Genomic DNA, 20492 nt, shown 5'->3' with positions numbered 1-20492 from the left:
AAGAAACTCTGTCTCCACTGTGCACAGCAGCCAGGTCTGTGGGAGGCTAATTTATGATCCAGGTTGGTCCTGACAGGCCAGCACTCTGCACTCCCCACCAGCACCTCAGGCACCCTCCTTGCTGGACGCTGGCTGCCTGGGCCTGGCTGCAGTATCCCCCTCCATCCATTACCTCCTCTGGCCATCTGTGCATCAGAGGTGGGCCTCCTTTGTGCTCCGCCTCCATGCTCAGGTGGGCGTCCCCGTGATATCCAAAGTACAGGTGCCTTCTGTGAGCATGGCCGATTAAACCTGTGGCATACCTGTCTGGGCTAAGCCTCAGATCTGCCTCCAGAGAGAGGCAGGGTTGAGCAGAGAAGCGGCCATGCACCTGCCTCTGGCACCAGCTCTGAGCCTTTCCCTCCTGCCTGCAGCCTTAGCAGCAACCTGATCTGATTTTGGATTCTACTTCCTGTAATGAAATCCTCCAGGCACCCACCCCTGACTCCCTTACTCTGGGCACCACATGGCTGTGGCACTTCCCTTCCTGGGGCTCTGTGGCCTGGGGGCAAATTGTGGGTGTCCAGGACCTGTAATCAGGAGACTTGTGAACCAAGTGGCCCCAGAGGCAAGTTCTCCAAAGCCTGGCTGATGGACATCACCAAAGGCATGGAAATAAGCTCACTTCATCCTTTGTGGGGCATTGAAGGAAGAGTGTGTGGAGCAGAGGAGCCTCTGTGCCCTTGGTTGGGGATGACTCAAGGACCTAATGATACCCTCACTGCCTAGGGAATCCCTCCCCAGCCCCCTGCATTTACTTCTCGGTGGGCTGGGAGCCTCATTGGTGCACAGCAGTAGGGCAGCCATTGGTCCCTTAGGTCCTGGGGAGGTCTATGGGTGCTGGAGGGAATAGGACTCAGCTCCCTCATACCCCTGTTCTGCCCTGCCCTGCCCTGCCCTGCCCCAGTGGAATTTCCCTCTCAGGGCTCGAGGCCACCCTGCCCCGACCTCGGCCTGTCTACAAGAGAGTGGGCTTCCCGCCTACAAGGCTGGAGAGCTGACATGCAGAGTGTCCTCTCACCCCACAGAGATAATGCTTGCCCTGCTACACACATGGAGCCTGTTCAGACCAAGCCAGGCTGCCGTCCTGCAGCCACAGAGCCACCTTACCTTTAAAGGGCCGTCACCTATGACCCATCCCTGTCAGCCCCAGAACAAGTGCCAGGCGTAACCAAAGTGGCTCTCTCCTTCGGGCTTCTGTGATGTGCCATCCAGGAGACCTCACTTGTCCCGATCCTCAAGAGGCTGTCATTCATGTTTGTGCCCTGTCCCTATTCAGCCACAGAGCCCTTCTCAGGGCTGTGGGTCAGTCCTCAGTCCCTCTCCACAGCAGCCTGGGGACAGACACAGCCCTCTGTGAAGACAGGAGCAGAGGCAGGCCAGCGAGGCTAGAATTTGAACCCTGCCTAACATGGTGATGTCAGGATGATCCAGGAAGGCTCAGCTGACGAGCTGTGGAGCAGGTGGAGCAAGCTTGCAAGTGGAGGAAAGTGAGCAGAATTGAGGACATCTGGTATGAGGGGTTGAGGGCTTGAGCCCAGGGCTGAGGAAGGCTAACAAGGGCCTGAGGGGACAGTAGGTTCTGTAGAAAGGGTGGGGCATCCAGGCCCAGCCATGCCCTTTGCCAGCATCCAACACCACCAGGCACCACACTAAAATGGAGTTGACATTTCTGCATAGGAAGACCTTATGAGAGGAGGATGCCAGCCAAGTAGCAGCTAGAGAAGCTTTCTAGAAAAGGCTAGGGTAACCAGGCCTGAATGTAGCCTTGACCCTGCCCCATAGCCCCTCCTGTGTCTGGGCTCCACCAAGAGATAACCATTGCCCAGAGAGCACTGGATGGAGCCTGGGCCTCAGCCTGAGATCGCTGAACCCAAAGTGAGGAGTCCCGTGGCGTCCAGGGCAGGAACTGGCTCCTCTGAGCAGCTTTGCAGGACTGGCCAGGGTGAGTGTTTTTTTTTTTGGCCAGGCCCACCCTGGGTTGTCTGAGGCCACACTCCTAAGTGAATGTGGGGGGGTTAAGAAAAATGAGTTCCAGAAAACACATCCCACAGTCTCGATGATCAAAGCCACGGCCCGCGCTTCCCAGGCTGCGGGATCGATGTCTGCAGAACTGCCGCTCTTCGCGGTGCGCCAGTCAGTGCTGCGGGGAGGGAGGGACCGCCCGCCTCCCCCAGGGGTACGCGGAACAGCCCACACACTCACTCCCAACCTACTTCTGGTTTCCTCAGAACCTCCAGTGGGCCCGCGACGTGTTGCTAGGCAGCAGTATCCCGTGGCAACAGCTGCAGCACATGCCGGCACAGGGGCTCTTCTGCGAGAGGAACAAGACCAATTTCTTCAACGTGAGTACTTTGCCTTGTTGATTTCTGAGGCTGCTTGCCGCTGCCACCGCTGCTACCACTAGCACTTTTCTGTGAGGGCACGAAATCGACCCCCGGGTTGGCGTTCCCAGGGACTCAGGTCTGCCGCCACCACCTCAGAGGACAGGCAGGGTGCAGTGGTACAGTCGAGAGCACACCGGACCCCGTGCAACTTGTGGCAAGTGATTGCCCACTCTGGGCACCAGTTCGCCATTTGTGGAGATAAGAGTGGGAAAACCAGGTGTTTTGCCGAGGCCATGTAGGCAGTGGCAAGAGGGGCCCCCTGCTTCCCCTGCACTGTCTCAGGCAGCAAAGAAGCAGGACTTGAAGCCAGCTGTACTGGAAGATGAGTTCAGCCGATGCCAGGCTTCCTACTCCATAAGGGGTAGAAATCCACTCCTCCGGGCTCCCCTGCTCCCACCCCTAAGGCGCACCCCCATCTGTAGCTCCCTTGTTCTGCCCTGCTCTGCCGGAGATGAACAGTCGCTCGCCTCACTCCTGTCTACCTCTCAGTCCTCTCCTGTCCTCCACCATGCATCCCAGCACAGCCCCATCCCTGACCAGTGCCCACAGCCCCTCTGAGCTTTTCCCCTAAATGCCCGTTTTTAACACGGAGACAGGCCAAGATTGGCCTGCACTGGAGCTGAGGAGGGGTGTCACAGGGGTGGACGAAGGCCAGTTCTCAAGGTGTGTAATAAGGCAGGACCGCACCCACCCACTCACCCCGAGAGCTGCCAAGCCCTGGGAATGTCTAACCCAAGACCCTTCCCCTCTCCTAAGCCATGACCTTCTCGGGACGGGTGTGGGCTCTGGGTCGTGGGAGGCCCGTGTCTGCCTGCTCTCTCCCAGTTGGCATTTTATATAGACAAGTGGGAGGTCCCACCGTGCAGGGAGGCACCCTGCCACCCACGCGCTTCCAGGCCGGAGCAGCCACTGTTCCTGTCCTGCAAGCATCCTTGCATCTAGGGGTTCTCTGCCGGCACCCCAAGGGGCCCGAGCTCACAGGCTTCTGCCCCTCCACTCCACACCCTTGGAGTGTCTCAGAACCTGCTGCTTGTCGGCAGCCGCATGGTACTGCAGTCCGCAGTCCTGCCTCCCCATCCCTGTTGATGAGTGTGTTTGTTGTTGAACAGTGCTTCCCATGTGTATATCCTGTGTCGCCTACCCAAGTTGCATTCGGCTGCCGGGCAAGCAGTAACCAAATCTTCCGCCAGGAGCAGCTGTCACACACCGTGATTTATTGGTGGCAAATCAGGAGACCACAGGCAATCCTTTTCAAAACAGCGGTTCCCTGAGCAAAGGGAGATGGATGTGCAGGAAGGGAGGTATCGGTCACGAACTCACACGGTGCAGCTCGGAAACACACTTGGACACACGTGGCACACCGTGTGGTCAGAGGGCCTGTTGGGCTCTACCTGGGGCAGGAGGCTGAGCATCACCATCAGGGAAAGGTTTATGTTTGGGTGTGTTCAATGGTCTCAGCTGCTGTTCATGACTGGCTGCAGCTCCATGTTTTGGGGTCAGTAGAAGTCACCTATTTTTCTGAGTTGAAGTCACTTATTTTCTCTTTCTCTCGGCCTAAAAGCCAACTCTTGATGAAATGTCATTCCTCAGCATGGTTACTCAGGGGGAGGCTTTTCAGACTCATGTTCTGTGGGCTCCTCTCCTCTCCCACGTTTGCTGGACTCCGTCCACAGGATAGAATCCTAGAAACAGGGTCCGGCACAATAGCATAGTGGTTAAAGTCCTCACCTTGCACATGCTAGGATCCCATCTGGGTGCCAGTTCTAATCCCAGCAGCCCCGCTTCTCATCAGCTCCCTGCCTGTGGCCTGAAAAAGCAGTCGAGGACGGCCCAAAGCCTTGGGACCCTGCACCTGTGTTGGAGACCCAGAGGAGGCTACGGGTTTCTGACTCTGGATTGGCTCAGCTCCTGCCATTGTGGCCACTTGGGCAATGAATCAGTGGACAGAAGATCTTTCTTTCTTTCTCTCATTCTCTCTGTAAGTCTGACAGTGCAATAGAAATAAATAAAAAAAATTTTTTAAGTTATCTATTTATTTAAAAGCAGGAGAGACAGACATTTTGCTTCTGTTGGTTCATCATCGAAATGGCTACAGGGCCGAGACTGGCCCAGTCTGAAGCAAGGAGGTTCCTCCAGGTCTCCCATGTTGGTGAGGGACCCAAGACTTTGAGCCTTTCTCTGCTTTTCCAGGTGTATTAGCAAGGAGCTGAATCAGAAGTGGAGCCACCAGTACTTGAACCAGCATCATATATGATGCTCATGTGGGCCCCAGTGGGCCCCTACCATGCCCTTCTGAGCGGTCATTCTGTAAGCACCTGTGCTATGTTCTGTGTCCAGGCAAGTGTACAAAATCAGGTTTGGTATGAAGCTTTTCAGATATAGCATGTACATGTATAGGGATGTGTGTGTGTACATGCACATGTCATCATGTGTGAAAGTTTGTATTTCCACCCACACTAAGTCTTGGAGAAATTTCCATGCATCTCCTCTTATTTATTTATAAGGCAGAATGAATGACCACAATAGCCAGGCCTGGGAAAAACCAAAGCCAGGATCCAGGGGCCTGGAATTCCAGCCTGTTTTCCCATGTGGGTGCAGGGGCCCAAGTCCTTAGGGCACCCTCTGCCGCCCTCCCAGGCACATTAGCAGGGAGCTGGGTCTGAAGCAGAGTAGCTGGGATTGGCCTAGCACTCCATTACCAGGGGCCACCCTGGCCCTTTTTCCCGGCTGCATGTGTCGATGTTGTGACAAGATGCTAGGCCCAGGCCACAGGGCCCTCAGGGCTTGTGTAGCACATGTCTTCATGCGAGGGTTCTGTGGGGTGCCACAGGGCATGTGGGAAGCATGAGGAGTGGGGCTCCCCCTGGCAGGGTGAGTGGGTGCTATTCAGCCAGGGAGAAGGCAGGACTAGAACCAGCCCCTCTGTGGAGCTGCGGCTGAGGGACAGCAGAAGAACCTTGGCTTCTGGGCCAGCTTTCCTAGGGAACTCCTCATACCCTGGGCCTGCCGGTGGTATAGTGATGGCACAGTGGTGGGGTTGGAGATGCAGGGGAGGAAGGGAAGGAATGAACTTGGCACGTCTGAGCTGGCACCCCCAGAGTGGGAACGATTTGCGCCACCACCAGCCCTTTTCCCGTCTACTCCCCCTCCCCACCTCAGCCGTAGACAGTCCACATCCCAGCCCCCTCCCAACAGGCAGAGAAGTCAGGTCTTTGCCAAAGTAGAACCAAAGGTGTTGGACATTGCTGGTCAGGGCCTGGCCTGGGTGCCATGGCCCTTCCTGATGGAAGGCACGTGGTTATGTGGGTCAGAACTGGCTCATCAGGCCATTTGGAGGCCATGGACAGCTGAGATGGGGCATGCCAGGAGGCCCACGCCAAGTTGGGAGGCAGGTGGCTCCCCAGACCTCAGAGACAGGACTCCCCCTGAGCAGCCAGAAGCTTCCAGGGCCCCCTGCATGACTGTTTGCCTCTCTGGGCAGCCAGGCAGGCCACAGCCAGGCTGCTTTGTCCAGAATCAACTTTTCTCCCTGTCTTGAAGTTGATTCAGAAATGTTCCCATAGTAACCAAGCCAGGGATGGCTCTCCCTCCTTCCCCAAAATGTTTGCTTATTTTAGAAGGCAGAGGGTTTTTCTTGTTCCAACCTAGTTTCCAGCCTCTTACAAAGAGGCGCAGGCAGCTGAGGCCACGCCGGCGTGGCCTCCCACTTCCGAGGCTGTGCAGGGCGAGGCGGAGAGAGCCAAGCAGTGCTGCCCCCACCCCACCTGCGGCCTACCGCCGAGCAGGGCGCTTAGGGCCTCAGCACACGCTCAATTCCATGGCACAGCTCACCCGAGGACCGAGAGAGACACCTGCTTGCTCATGGATCCTGCTGGGCCCTGCGGGGTGGGACTAATTTGGGGTGATGGAAGCCCCATCTCAGACCTGGCCTGGCTCTCAGGAGTGTCTAAGCAGCCGGGCCCCTTTCTGTCCAGGGCCTGGTTGCACAGTGGGTGCCTGTGGCCACATGCGCCATCCTTCCTGGGCACTGCCACTAGAGGCTACGCTAAGTATCCCAGAGTGTGTCTGCCCCCTTCCCAGCAGGTGAATGGCTTCCTGCTCCCTGGTGTTGCAAAACATGCCGCCTTTTCTGGTGTCTGTGCCTGAGTCTCCCCAGTCAGAGGCCCAGAGGTGCTGGGCAGAACACAGGTCCTCCAAACCCGATGCTTCCATGTGTTGCCAGGTGGTTCTACAGGGCTGGGCCGGGTTCCCTCCCACCAGCCATTACCTCTGAGAGTGACCCGTCTGTGCGGGGTGTGACAAAGAACCCCAGGTGGCTTCAGTCTGGTTTTCCAGTGCGTGGGGACACTGAGCTTTCACACGCCGGTGGCTGGGCCCCTTTGTCTCCCCGGGCTGTGCCATGCTCGCTCACTCTCTCCCCTACCTGGAGGCCAGCACACAGGCCCAGGTGGCTCTGTTTGTCTCGCCTCTGTGTTGTTTCACTCGATGGGAGGCACAGTCACCCGATCCGTCTTTGTTCAGGTGTTTGTGCTCTGTGCCATCCCCAGCCCTGGAGCTTGCGTGTTCACAGAAGGTCTTGATGTGGTCTGCTGAGGAGGAAGGGCCCCCACTGATGGGGCAGCCAGCTGGGACCCTACCAACTGCCAGCACCGGTGGGGTAGGAGAGAAGGTCTCCTAGCCCCCAGCCCTTCAGTCCCACCCACTCTCCTACAGCTGTCACCATTTGGGTGCCTCCCTCCCAGGCTTCTTGGTGAACAGATGCCTGGAGTTCAGGAGGGACGGATGCAGCTGGCTCGCTTTGCAGGCCAGGCCTCCGCCAATGTCCCTCCTCTCAGAGAAGGGCCAGGCTCCCGCAGCCAGCTCCCCTGGCGCAGGTCCCAGCAGGCAGGGCGTGCCTGTGACTGGGAGACTCCCCTGGGGTCAGCCGGAGCCTGACTTGCTCCCTTGCTCCCGCCTTCACTATGCTCTCCAGAGCCCCAGCCCAGACACTAGCCCCAAGTTCAGGGCTCTTGCAGGCCAGCGTCAGTGAAGACCAGGGCATGACCTACAGAGGTGGGTCAGTTCCTGGGGTGCCACACCTCCCTTGGCACTGGCACATCTGGGCCACCTCCCGGTTGATAAACAAGGCCAGGGGCATTGGCACCAGTGGGGTGGGGGGGAGGGGGTTCCTCGCCCACCCCTCTTATCAGGGTTGAAGAACAGCAGGATAGGAAAAGTCCCACACCTGCCCCAAGTCAGTCTCATTTCCCTCTGCCTACTCGGGACTGACTGGCTGCAACTGGTTTTGCCTCTCTCCTGCGTGTCCCTGTGCCCACACCTTGAGGAGTGTGTCAGCCGCTCCGTGCCAACTGCAACATCAACAAGGCTCATGTCCCTGTGCCTGTCTGTAAGGCTAGATGTTAGTCCCCATTTTCCAGAGGTGCCAGCAGGTCAAGGGAACTTGGTCTGTCCAAGGAGTGCGGACTGCTCTCGGTCCAGGGCAGAAGCTGGGGCCCTGCTGCTGCTTTCTGCAGGATTGCCCTGGTTGTCCCAGGCAGGAATGTCCCTGAATGGCCTACCAGCTAGAGGAGGAGGACAGGGTAGCAGGGATGGGGGCACAAAGGCATCTAGACCCACCCTAGGACCTGAGGCCAAACTCCCGCTGATGGGGGCCAGTAGCCTACTGGGGTCAGGGCAGCACTGTTGGCAGGCTTGGTCACTGGGCCTGTTTGGGCGGGGTCCCTAGTGTCTGGCAAGATGGGTGGTGACCACACTCTGTGTGTATCACATTATATCGGGCTGGGGCTTGCAAGGCCACCTCACCTACAGCGCCATAGCATCTGTGTGGCCCAGCCTAGGCATCTGGTGGCAGCTGCAGGGCTGACTCTGCTTAGAAGTACTCCATGGGGACCTAGCCTGGTGTCTCCTCTGGGTTCCCTGGCCTGTCTGGGAGACATGGGTGCTGTCATCATCCCCACTTCCCAGATGAGGAATTCATTAGCCACAGGTTCTTATCATTGCCACACAAAAGCCCCTTTCTATCCCCTGCCCCCTGGACTGCTCAGAAGCCTGTACCTGCTTCTTGTCCAGCAGAACTTACAGCCCTGTTGGCAAGTCACCGTCCAGGCACCACCAAAGCAATGGCTGCTGAGTGTGCTTTCACAGCAGCAGTTGCCAGTGACCAGGGCCTGTACTTTAGACAAGGGACAGAAGCGACAGAGCAGCTCGTGGTCACGCAGCTAATAGATGGCCGGGCTGCATCAGGGTCTGCACCCTGAGGCACGTTGTGGTTGAGAACTGGAAAGCCACGTTCCTGCTTGTCTTGTCCTGTTCGCGGCACCTGCTGTGGGCGTACAACAGGGATGGACAGAGTGCATCCTTTGCCCCTCTTCCCTCCATGAACTGGGAGTCTTAGCCCATCGCTTGCTCTGACCGGGGCTGTGGCCTACCCTGGCCCTGGCTTGTAGAAATCACACCGTGTCCCCTCCAACTCTGACCTCCCTTTCTGGCACCTTGCCCGGCCATCTGCTGCCCTCCCTGTCCCACAGGCTTTGGGCCTCCTTCAGTGCCTTCCCCAGGCCTTTGGCCTCCCCCACTTGTGTCTGTGTCCAGTGTCACTGTCCAGCCCAGCCCTGCCCAGGGCCAGCTCCTCACGGCCAATGTCAGGCTCTGCCTAAGCCATCTCTGTCTCTCACCACACATACACACACACACACACCCAGGGAACTCACTTTGACACACAATGTTTGTAGCCACTAGTTCTGAATAGGACCCTTTGCCCATTCCCCAGCACATGCCCTGTTACCACAAGGTGAGGATAGCGAGAGAAAGCAACAGGGGTGGTGCTACAGGACGTGCCCGACAGGCCTTGCCTCTGTGCCTGGGTGAGGTCAGAGTCAGCAGGGGCCTCAGTGGAGATTCCACAGGAGGCCAGACATGGCAGACCTACTAACCATTCCCATCCAAGCATGGCCTCTGCTCTCACAGCACGGAATTCTCACAAAAAAACTGTCAAGAACAGGCTGTGACTTTTCCTCAGCCTCCATCATTCTGGTCACCACCAGCTGTGGCATCCCAGCCTTGCCAGTGAGCACTCAGGCCAGGCTGCTTCCCCTTGCCCCACTCCCAGTGGCTGTGCCTGGTGGGCCACCTGCCACCACCTTGTTACCACTATGTCACGGAGGTGTGCAGTAGCTGAGGGTTCTGGAAAGCCCAGTCCCTGACCGGTCAAGAGAAGGCAAGGGGGGAAGCCAAAGTTGAGGAATTAGGAACCTTGTGCTTATAGTAGAGATGGCGGCAATGGCACTATTTTTAGTGTTCGCTGAGCCGCTCTGTGGGCCAATTACACAAGCAGAGTAAACAAAAGAAACACTTCAAGTTCTCCAGGGAAAAGTCCCTCTCTACAAAGTCTTAAAAGGTTAGCACACTTGTGTGCATTCTGAGAGGAGCCCTGATGTCTCCTTCCTCCTCCACTTTCCCAGGACTGAGAAAGCTCTGGGAGACTCCCAGCTCCCAGCTCACTCAGAGCAGGTGCTGAAGACTTCTCTGTCAGGCACCTCAGTCTAGGGAGAGGCTAAGCCCACGAGGCAGCAGGTGCCTGACGACCCGTGGGCAGTGAGAACAAGGGGACCGGATACACAGGCTCCGCCCTGCTCCCCGTAGAACCACGGCACAGAGTCAGGAATCCCGGCCAGGCCTCCAGCCTTCACTGCTGGCCTTTTTTTTTCCCCCCTCTTTAAAACGTAATCAAATGTAAACAGCCTTTAGACCATCATCCTCTGGTGGAAAATCTTGCCTGGCCATCAAAGATTTCCATCTCCAGATGTGGATTAAAAATCATGATGATGTCAGGACAACTGGATTGGGGGGGGGGGGGTGATCTGCCCCAGCCCTTAGTACTGGCAATCGCACGGAGTCGTCATGATGGGCCTGCCTGCCTGCCAGAGGCTGCCTGGCCAGCAAGAGGCAGAACTGGGTCTGAGCCCAGGCCATGTCCTGCTTGCTGGCCTCCTCCACGCTAGAGTTTCTGCCCAGCCCCCCAAGGGTGCACTGTTTATCCCCCAGAGGAACAGCAGTGTTTGTATATACATCCAGCCCTGGCCTCAGCCCCGGCCCCCTCCACTCCCAGCTGCTCCCACTGCTGCTGCTGAGCAGGTCAGAGCTCACTACTTAACATTTCTGAAGAGAAGAATGTGTGTCTCAGGGTAGACTTCCTTTACCACTGCCAGGCCTGGCCCTGAGGTTTTGCTCTTGTTCCAAGCATCCCTGGTGGCATGTCTGTGTGAGGCACGGACACAGCCTTCTGCCCGCCCCAGGATACCACTCCAGGCCCCCAGGCACTCCGTCTGCCAACACCGTCTGCTGGAGCAGCACACTGCCAAGGGAAGCAGCGACCAGAAGCATGGGGCCCTAGGCAAGGCTGAGCAGAGCTGGCAGCCTCTTCTTGGGAAAGCTTGGGCAAGGGCAGAAAGGCCAACGCAAGGCTACAGGCACCTGTCTGTGGACCAGACAGAAAAGACTGGTGTGATCAGCATGCATCTTGTTCTCTTGGCCCATGGCACCTGGCACTCCCTCCACATGGTGGGTACTGTGGCCCCAGAACCTGGGCAAGGGCCCAGAGATGGGTATTGGAACATTGCCCATAGTAGGAGAACCTGTCCTCAGGGCAGGTGCGGCTGGCTCCCAGCCTTAGCTCCATTTATTTCTACTGGAAAAGCAGATTTACAAAGAGAAGAGACAGAGATCTTCCATCTGTTGGTTCACTCCCTAAGTGGCCACAACAGCCAGAGCTGAGCTGATCCATAGCCAGGAGTGTCTTCTGAGTCTCCTACATGGGTGCAAGGTCCAAAGGACTTGGATTATCCTCTGCCACCTTACTAGAACACAAGCAGAGAGCCAAATGGGAAGCAGAACAGCCAGGACAAAAACTGGTGTCCACAGGGGATGCTGGTGCTGCAGCTTGAGGATTAGCCTGTTGAGGCACTGCAGTGGCCTGGCATGATGGATTTCATGCGGCAGCTGAAAGCCTAGGGGTCCCCAAAGCTCTTGGGCGACCTTGGCTGGCCTTTGACTTCATAGTTAAAAGGCACACTGTGGCAGGAGTGCGTCTGTCGTTGGTTCCGCCTGTCACCCTGCAGAGGTCTGGATCCAAGAGTCTTTGTAGGTGTGTCCCTGGCTGGTGGACGCCAGCGTGAGCCTAGAAGTTGGCCAGCATGAAAGACCGATATGTCTCTCCCCCCTGCACCACCACCACAATGTGGATGGCGGCGGCTTATAGTAAAGTCTTGCCTTGGACCCCCCACCCCAGGCCCTCTCTGCCCTAAACTTCTCTGTCTGGAAAGGTGGGGTCAGCCAGATGACGTCAGCAGTTTTCCAGCCCTTTTTCCAAAAGAAACCTTGTTCACAGGCCCAGTGGAAAACAGATGACAGGGCAGCTGCTCCAGCCTGGCAGGGCGAGCCAGCCCCTCCCCTGGGGCTGCCCCCTCCTGGCCAGAGGAGGAGGGGCCCAGGGGTCCAGGGCTCTCGGGGGCCACACCTCCTTTCTGGGGTGGCTTGGATCTTAGGAGTTCTGCTCTCCCTCCTGCTCTCACTCTCCCACCTCCTCCTCCCCCCCCCCCGCCTTTTTTTTCCTACTTTTTCTATTTGGAAAGTTTGAACAAGTTGCTTTGATTTGAAATCCAAACCAGAACTCTACATGGCACACCTCTGCCTGGTTGTCATGGAGACAGGATGTTGGTTGGGGGGGATACCCCAAATGTCCCTGGGAGCCAGGAGGTCAGTCAGAGGGCTCCCTCCATGTTGCTCAGGAGCCCCCAGAGAGCCGGGCTTAGGCAGCCTGTGGGTGTCGGTGAGGGTCATGTGGGAGCACCCAGGGCCAGCATGACCCGGCTACCCACTTGGGTGCATGGGACACTTGGAAGGCCATTGTGTGGCAGAGACTGGTCCACATGTGACGGGTCAATGGGGAAGAAGCTGAGACAGTGAGAAGGATGGATAGGTGGGTCGTAGCCAGTTAGAATGGAAATGCAGGGAGATGGTTGATGAGAAGAAGGGTTTGAAAAATCTGGCCCAGGGTTAGGTCAGAGCACGTGACACCTGTCAGCAGCACCACTGGGACTCTACAAGATGGATCGTTTGCCAGACAAGCCCAAGTAACGAGGGCTGCCAGGGAGACCACTCAGCGCCTACTGTGCGTGCCAAGCCTAGGGCCAGCAGGCCAGCCATCCCATCCGAGTGCCGCTCAGCTCAGCCTTCTCCCTACATGGCCCTCCTTGCAGGCCATCAGAGAGAGTACCCAGCCCAGGCCACAGCTGCTGCCAGTGCTCACAGCCTGAACCCAGCGTGGGTCGAAAGAGCAAGACCCGCTGCCCCACACACATACACACACACACACGTGTGTGTGCACCACACGCACAGAGACATACCCTCAGGCTTGGCTGAGCCGGAGGAGCCAGATTCCCCACCACCACCCCCAGGGCCTCTCTTCAGGGACCAGGGGGTCAGAGAGACTGTCCTAGTTTCCTCAGTGTGCATGTCCGACATGCTTCTCCATCCGGGCTTCCTCCTGAGATGAAACAGCAGCCGCTCAGCAGCCCTCCAAAGAGTGGACTATTCTAGAAGCCTGGGCCGCGGCTCATCACCAGCTCTGGCTGGGCTGGGGAGGGGCTTGCCGCAGCCCAGTGTACCTATAGCCCCTAGGGACCCTGTCTCCTTCCTTACCCATCCCTATTTTCTCCCCTTCTGTGGTCCTCTCTGCTCCTGGCTGCCCGAAACACTGAGATGGAATGGACATGGGCAGGGCCATGTCACTTCCTGCCCACTAGAGTGCTGAACATTCGCATCTGTGCTGCCACCTCAGCCTCCTAGGGGCAAGGGACCCTGAGTCCTGCCACCCTGCAGGCAATCTCCCTTTCCCACCTGTGTCCACAGGGGTCACTCACAGATAGGAAGGTGGTTCTCCCCGACACCTGGCCAGAGCTTACAGCTGCAGCCTGCAAACCAGGCAACTCTTAACTTGAGAGACTGAAGCAGGGTGGGGGCACCCAGACTGCACAGCTTTGTCAGGGGGTCTGTGTGTGGAGACGGAGCTAGCTAGTGTGGAACTGGCAGTCTACAGCTGCCATGACGACCCAGACAGAAATGTTGCCTGGTCACCCAGAGCCCATGAGCCACGGTAGGAGGTGGATGTACTCCCTACGTGAGGCCCTGTACCTTCAAACCAGCTGGCAGCCGCAGAGCTCTGAGGCCCAAATGCTGAGATCGTTGGCCACAACAGGCATCCTTGCCCCTGTATTGGACAAGGTGGGATCCAGACACGACTGGCATATCTTTGCCAGCAAAGGTCCCAAGCAGGGAAGGCTGCAGGGAGGCACTGAGGCCTCTAGCTGTCCCCTGGGCACTGGACCTTGGCCTTGCAAGGCCAGGAACCTGCTGCAGCCAGGCAGAGGCCAAGCACATGATTGCCAGGAGAGCTGTAGGTGAGGTTGGTGAGGGTGGCCTGGCCTCCTCGGGCAGCTGCCAGCACGCTCCATGGCTTAAGCCTTCACAGGTGGCCCTGCGGTGCATGAAGAGCTGGGTGTGTGAGGCACTCATTGGAGGTGTGTGTCCTGGATGGCCAGAGACCTTATGGGCAGTTGGGATCCAGGGACTGGCCTGCAGAGGTTGCTGACAAGGCAGGTGCTCTCACAGGAAGCTACTCCCATCATCACCCTTGCAGTGGCACCAAGGAAGTACTCTGTCCTAGACCCACCCTACAGACAGAGCCCTGGAGGACTTTAGGTGTAGGGCAGCCTGCAGGGCCAAGAGCAGCAGAGGTGACAGCACATTCATGGACCTGCTCCTGGGGGGCGTGGCAGTCAGCCTGTGGCGTGGGTGCTGCCCACCAGGGACACAGTCAACACCAGTACCTGACAGGCTCCTCCCTGGGCCCAGGGGTGATAAGCAGGTATCAATCCCTTTAGTGTCCACTGCGGCGACGCTAGGGACGATCAGCTCTGGAACCAGCCAGGCCCAGAGGGTCGGGCCCCTTAACAGCCATGTGACCCTGTCCTAGCATCCATTCCCCCAAGCCCCAACTGGAGAGGGCTTGCTGTGGCTTTTTTTTTTTTTTAACATTTATTTATTTTTATTGGGAAGTCAGATCTACAGAGAGAAGGAAATACAGAGAGGAAGATCTTGTGTCCATCCACCGGTTCTCTGCTAGTGGCTACAGTGGCCAAAGCTGAGCCAATCCACAGCCAGGAGCCAGGAGCTTCTTCCAGGTCTCCCATGTGGGTGCAGGGTCCCAAGCTTTTATGCCATCCTCTACTGCTTTCCCAGACCACAAGCAGGGAACTAAAAGGGAAGTGGAGCATCTGGCACATGAACCAGTGCCTACGTGGGATCCTGTTGGGCCCAGTGGCTTTATTTCTGTGTGGGCTTAGTCAAAAATCCCTTGCTTGAGATGCGGTCCTGGTGGGCACTTGCTGAAGAGCCCCTATCCTCACCAGTGTCCACCTGCATCTCTTGTGCACAAGCAGCCCGTGGGAGATTAGGCCAATAGCTCCCTCCCCACCACTGCGCCCCCGCCTCCCGGTGAGGGAGGCTGAGCAGGTTGCACCTGAGCCTACTTGCAGTGTGAGAAGTTAGTTAAGCCCCTGAACTCTGCTGTGCAGGGTCCCAGCCTGGGACATCAGGATAAGCCTGGTGGGTCTGAGCATGGGGGGGCCAGGAAGCTCTGGTGCAGGGGCGCTGAGGGGGGAGCAGCATTCCAGCCAACGCAGCCAGTCCCTACTTTCTCTGTTTCTCTCTTCAGCTGGTGAGCTCTGGGTGCTGGGATGAGGCTCTCCCCCCCCCCCACTCCTCATCTGTGGTGTGGTGTGGGCATAGCCTCCCTTCCAGGCAAGAGGAGCTGCTGCTCTGCTTGGAATAAGGGAATGGAGGGAGGCAGGAGAATGTGCTGGAACTTACCTGGCTAGGAAAAGCCAGCTAGGAAAAGCCACTCCCCTGGTGCCCAATGGGATCCACCGGGATAGCTCCGGTATGGCCGTATGGCCCCTATACCTCTACCCGCTGCAGGCTACCGGCACACACACATCCCCTGGGATACCATGGGTGAAGACAGTCCCCTGTACCTAGTTGGGCGCTGCCACCCTGGCTACCCCTACCCGGGTCCACAGCTGCCCGAGCTGAGCGCCTCGCTGGCAGCCCACCGCCGCCGTGCCGCGGAGCCCGCGAGGATTGGCCAACAAAAGTCAGTGGCGCTGCTGGGCCCGCTTCCAGGCGAGCGCCAGCGCCCCGGCCGACTCTGCCCGCCCCGCCCCGGCCCGCCGTGAGCCAGCCAGCCAGCGAGCCTCCGCGGCCATGGCCCGGCGCCCGCCCTAGCTCCACTGCACAGATGCCACGGCGGAGCCGGCGGGTAGGAACTTGCCTGGGGGCGGGGGCCGGGGCCGCGCGACAGCCTTGCCTTCTCGCCTAGCCCAGCTCCTCACTTCCCTGCGCTTTCCGCTCGGTCCTCCCCGGGTGGGCGGCAGCCCCCAGCCCGCCGGGCGACAGCAGGAAGCCCGCGGGGCCCGTCGTCTCCCTGGAGCCCCCGCGGAGGAAGTCAGCCAGTGGCAGTGAACGGCAGCCCCATGCCCAGGCTGGGCCGGCACCCCGCGCAGCGTCAGGTGGGCAGCGGGGGGCCGGCCCGGGTGGTGGTGTGGTGGTGGCGGAGGCGGCAGTGCGCGGAGGCGGCCAGAGCCGGGGGAGCCCGCACACGTGCCCGCGGCGGCGAGCCCAGCCCCGCCAAGCCCGGCCGGGAGCTGGCGCGCAGAGGTGTACGCAGCGCGAAAGCGAAAGCCGCTCGCCTGAGCAACTTAGCGACGGAAGGCGCCGAGGAGGAGCTGCGCGGTGCCGCTCCTGGGGATGGTGAGCGGGCTGCCCGGCCCGGTGGGCAGCGCCACCGTGGCGCGGTGCTCCCCCGGCTATAAATAGCCTCTGTGCGGGGGCGGGAAGCTGGTGCCGGTGCCGTGCAAGCCGCCCGACCCGCTCGCAGCTGTGGGCCGGGACCTTTCCCCACGGCAGAGTGGGTGGGAAGCCTGGGGGTAGGGGTGGGGGGTCCTTAGGGTTTGGAACAAAAGGTAGCCGGCCCTGTAGAGCCCGGCGCAGTCCCGGTGGCATGCTGGCTAGGATCACGCACTTGTTTGTTTTGTTTTTCCTCTTCGCCGCTGTTGGGTGGGGGGGAGGAACAGGGCGGGGTGGGGGGAGGGAGAGCCCGGCCCACACCGCCAGGGACCTGATGCGCGATGTCTCATTTTGGCAGGAGAGTCTGCAAACGGGCGAGCGCCAGCTGCAGGCAAATTGCAGGCTTCCCCAGCCTCCGGCTGCGTGCAGGACTCATTACCTGTGGCTCACTGGGGGAATCCCTTGCCTGGGTCACCCAGCCCTGCCCCGCTAGGACCTGCACAGGGGAGGGGGGCGGGGGCAGGGTGCTGAGGGCACCGTTGGCAGCCTCCACACATCCCTGCAGCCAAGAAAGGCCAACCCAGAGGGGTTCATGGTGGAAATTTTAGGAACTTCCTGAAGATGGGGGTTCAACCTGGCGGCTTCCCCACAAACCTCAGGCTTGTGGGTCTTGTAGGAGGAAGAGCTGGGATCTGGGCTTGGGGAGGGGCCCCCCTTCTCACCCAGTTGTCCACCCACCCACCCCCCACCTAGCCGTGTCTAGCCAGGATAGGTGGGCCAGGTTCTGCCGTTCTCAGCTCCATGCTGGCTGGCCGCCCTGACACAAGCCCGCCCTTGGGCAGTGACGTCCGTGATGGTGCCCCCAGCTGGCCCCATGGGGTGAGGTGGCAAGCCTAGAGGCTCAGTGCCCCCCCCCACTCCCCTGCAAGGCATCTTACTGGCCAGGGGATGGATTTGTGGGTAACGGGCAGATGCCCAAGGCTCTGGGATTCTGGCATTTTTCCCCCACAGCTGCTCCTGACTTCAGGGCCAGCAGTTCAGATTCCCACCATTCCTGGCTGTTCACATCAAAGTGCTTCTTGGGCATGGAGGCCCCTTACCTCCTGCTCTGGAAGCACCTTCCTCCTTCTCCTCTTCCTCCTCCTGCTGGACTGCTCCCCATCCTCGCCTGTTCTCCGTCTTGGGTCACTCACCCTGGTACCCTGGAACCAAGGCAGATACTGACAGGACCGAGGGGGGAAGCCCAAGAAGCCTACTCACCCGTCTCATCTCATTGTGGGCAAATGGGGCTGGCCCCATCCCTGGCGGAGTGGTGCCCAGGCACCCACCCCATGTAGTGACATCCCTGTGTAGTGACAGGCTGCGTAGTGTTAGGAGACTTTGACAACACATACACCATAGACTGAGTTCTAGACCCAATAAAAACTGTGCCCCTGTGCTCGGGGCAGACTTCTTAGAGAGTCAACACCACACCCCACTGGCCCAACAGCCCCCTCCACCCTCCCACCCCCCGCCAATTCTCTCACTCCCTAAGCAGAGGCATTTTCCATGCTTTGGTTCCGTCTCGTCGTCACACCTGTCACGCTCCTGTATGCAGAGCTCCTTTCCTGTTCCCAGCACCCAGGAAGGCGACACACCTATGGCTAGAGCACCCCAGAGCCTGCTTGGGGTCAGGCTGGGTATGACCCCAGGAGGCAGAGGTGGATGGCTTTGACCTGGAGCTCTCCTTTTCTGATAGGCTGTGTGGCCTGACTTATCTACAGGGGCTGGGGGCTCTGTTGAAAAGCCCAGAGGTGCAGATGCAAGCTAGGTGACAAGACGGCAGCCCTCCCGGCTGCCAGCCCTCCCGACCCCAGGGCAGCTCAGTGTCCATCAGGGGCTCAGGTGGGGTACCTTTTCCCCATCCAGAACTCCAGGCCCTTGGGACCAGCTGTTGACATCAGCAGCCAAATGGCCATCCTGTGAATGGGCAGCATCTGGCCAGGCCTGGCCCAAGACAGTCCCATTACAGACTCAGGCCTCCCCAGATCGAAGTAGCTGTGGAAGGGAAAGGTGGCGGACACCCCCTCAGCTCTGCCCTGTGTCTTCTTGGCACCTGTGTGTAGCATCCAGGCAGCCCCTTGTAGGCCCGTCTGCTAGGAAGGGCAGCGTGGGCTACAGAGAACAGCTGGAGGGAGGCCTTCTCTCTGCCCCAGTGGGGATGCTCTGAGGCACCTGTGGTGCCCAATGACTGCCCCTTAGTCTCGGGGGGTAGAAAGTATGGGAAAGGGTTGCAGGTCTTCAAAGGCACCTGGCAAAAATCCAGCCCAACATGGGCATCTCTGTATGTGTTCTCCACGCTGCATACTGCTACACTTGGAACAGGCTGCTGACTTAAGTTTTGTATGTGTGTGTGTGAGAAAGATGAGGGTGAGGCCCAAGGTCCAAGGCTGTAGGGTCACAACCCTTGGAATCGCCGAGCAGCTTCCCCACTCTACAGAGGGACAAGTGTGTGTTGGTGGCATATCCACTGCCCCTCCCCTAGCAGGTGTGGGACAGCCCTGAGCCTCACCCACTCTGCCAGAGGCAGGAGGGCAGCATCTGTACCTGTGCCTCTTACCTGCCCCTCTTCTTTGCTCTGGCATCCCCAGGGCCTTCTGTCTTTGTGGCAGGTGGCTGCCTTTGCCTGAGCCCTTGGGATGAAGAGGCCTCCAGGAGCACTGAAAGGAGGCACCTGCCAAGTGACAGGGTTTAGAACCTGTCCATCACTGTCCCCACAGCACCCTGCTGCCTTCACCTCCCCAGTTCTTGGCTCTTCTGGGAAGGAATCCCCGTCATGCTGACCCTGTCTGGGCATGGCTGTTGGCATGCAGCAGGGCCTTACACAGTCCTGGGGGCCCCTCAGGGTGCTCTCTGGCTGCTAGCCCACAGTGCTCCCAGCCGCACCAGTACCCAGGGGTGCCGAGGTACCGGAGTGGTGTAGGGGGAACGTGAAGACCACACACAGGCTAGAGAGCTGGGAGACGAGAGTCTCAGGCAGGGTTGGGGGGAACCAGCAAGCAGGCCTCACCCTCGTTTAGCTTACTATCCGCGCTGCAGCCGTGCTCCTGCCCAGGAGAGTATGGGGGGTGTCAGCTCCCCTTCACCCATGCCTTCACCTATGTAGGGTGCAGGGGGGCCTCTTCCACAGGGGCCACCCAGCCCTACCCCTGCCTCCTCTTCTCTGCTCCTTCCTCCCTCCCAGCCCCTTTAGTGACGTTGGGGACTTCCCAGCCCTCCCTCAGGGCAAGCATTGTGGAGAGTCTGCCAGGCACCCCCTCCCCTGTGCAGGACAGCTAGGTTCAGCTCATCCTGGGGCTGCTCGCTGCTGCTGTCACCATCCTGAGCTAGCTCACCCCCTGCTAGCTCGTGCCTCTGCCAGGCCAGCTGTCCCTGGAGGGCCAGTCTCATGGCCTAGAACTCCTCCCTGGCTTGAGCTTATGTCCATCTGCACACAGCCCCAGCCCACCCCAGAGAGGAAGGGGCCTTCTGGGGGCTCCTGTTAGCAGAGAGCTAGGTACCTATTAGCTGTGAGGGGCCTGAGGATGAGGAAGGATAAGCCCAGTAGACAAAGACAGGGTGGGGGCCGTGTAAATTAGTGCATGTGCAATGGGTGAAGGAGTGAAGGTCTAAACTGTGCCCAGGAAAAGTATCCTTCCACTTGCAGCTCAGCAGGAAAAGGCCAAGCAAGAGAACATGGGCCAAGTAGACAGTAGTGAGGGCAAGGGTGGGGCAGGATGTGGCTGCTGGAGTCGCAGGCACCTGGGCTCGATCCCTTCCTGATGTTCCAGGGCCTCCGCTTCCTACATTGTTTGGTCGGCAGTGGTGGTAAGAAGGGAGGCCGGGAACCTTGCGGTGACCCGCAGTGCATGATGAGGAAGGGCAGTTAGAGCTGTTTGCCAGTGCCCAGGGGTCCTGCCACAACCAGCACAGACCCAGGGCGAGGTCTGTCTGCAGCTGGGATGGCCAGCATCCCACCCAGGCTAGGTTGCCTTTCCCCTTCCTTGGGGAGGGACCTGTGTGTGGCCTTCAGAGCAGTCAGGTCCTCTGCCTCCCAGAGCAGGGGAATTCCTGCTGCAGGAGCCCAGCCCACTCACACCTCCTCCACCTGTCCATCAGCCATGCCCACGTGGCCCACCCTACACG

General features: G+C 59.0%; 1 protein-coding gene across 1 annotated transcript in view; it reads left to right on the top strand.

Moving 5' to 3' along the window:
* The window catches only part of CABIN1 (calcineurin binding protein 1), a 112549-nt gene that overhangs the window by 83278 nt on the left and 8779 nt on the right, over positions 1-20492 (top strand). Inside the window, exon 29 of the mRNA XM_041003467.1 lies at positions 2271-2384. Coding sequence (XP_040859401.1) covers positions 2271-2384 — 114 coding nt within the window. The remainder of the gene's footprint in view (positions 1-2270; positions 2385-20492) is intronic.

The sequence above is a fragment of the Ochotona curzoniae genome, unplaced genomic scaffold, assembly GCF_017591425.1.
Source record: "Ochotona curzoniae isolate NIBS_2020 unplaced genomic scaffold, NIBS_Ocur_1.0 scaffold_274, whole genome shotgun sequence".
Lineage (NCBI taxonomy): Eukaryota > Metazoa > Chordata > Mammalia > Lagomorpha > Ochotonidae > Ochotona > Ochotona curzoniae.
This window is presented reverse-complemented; position numbering and strand designations above follow the sequence as displayed.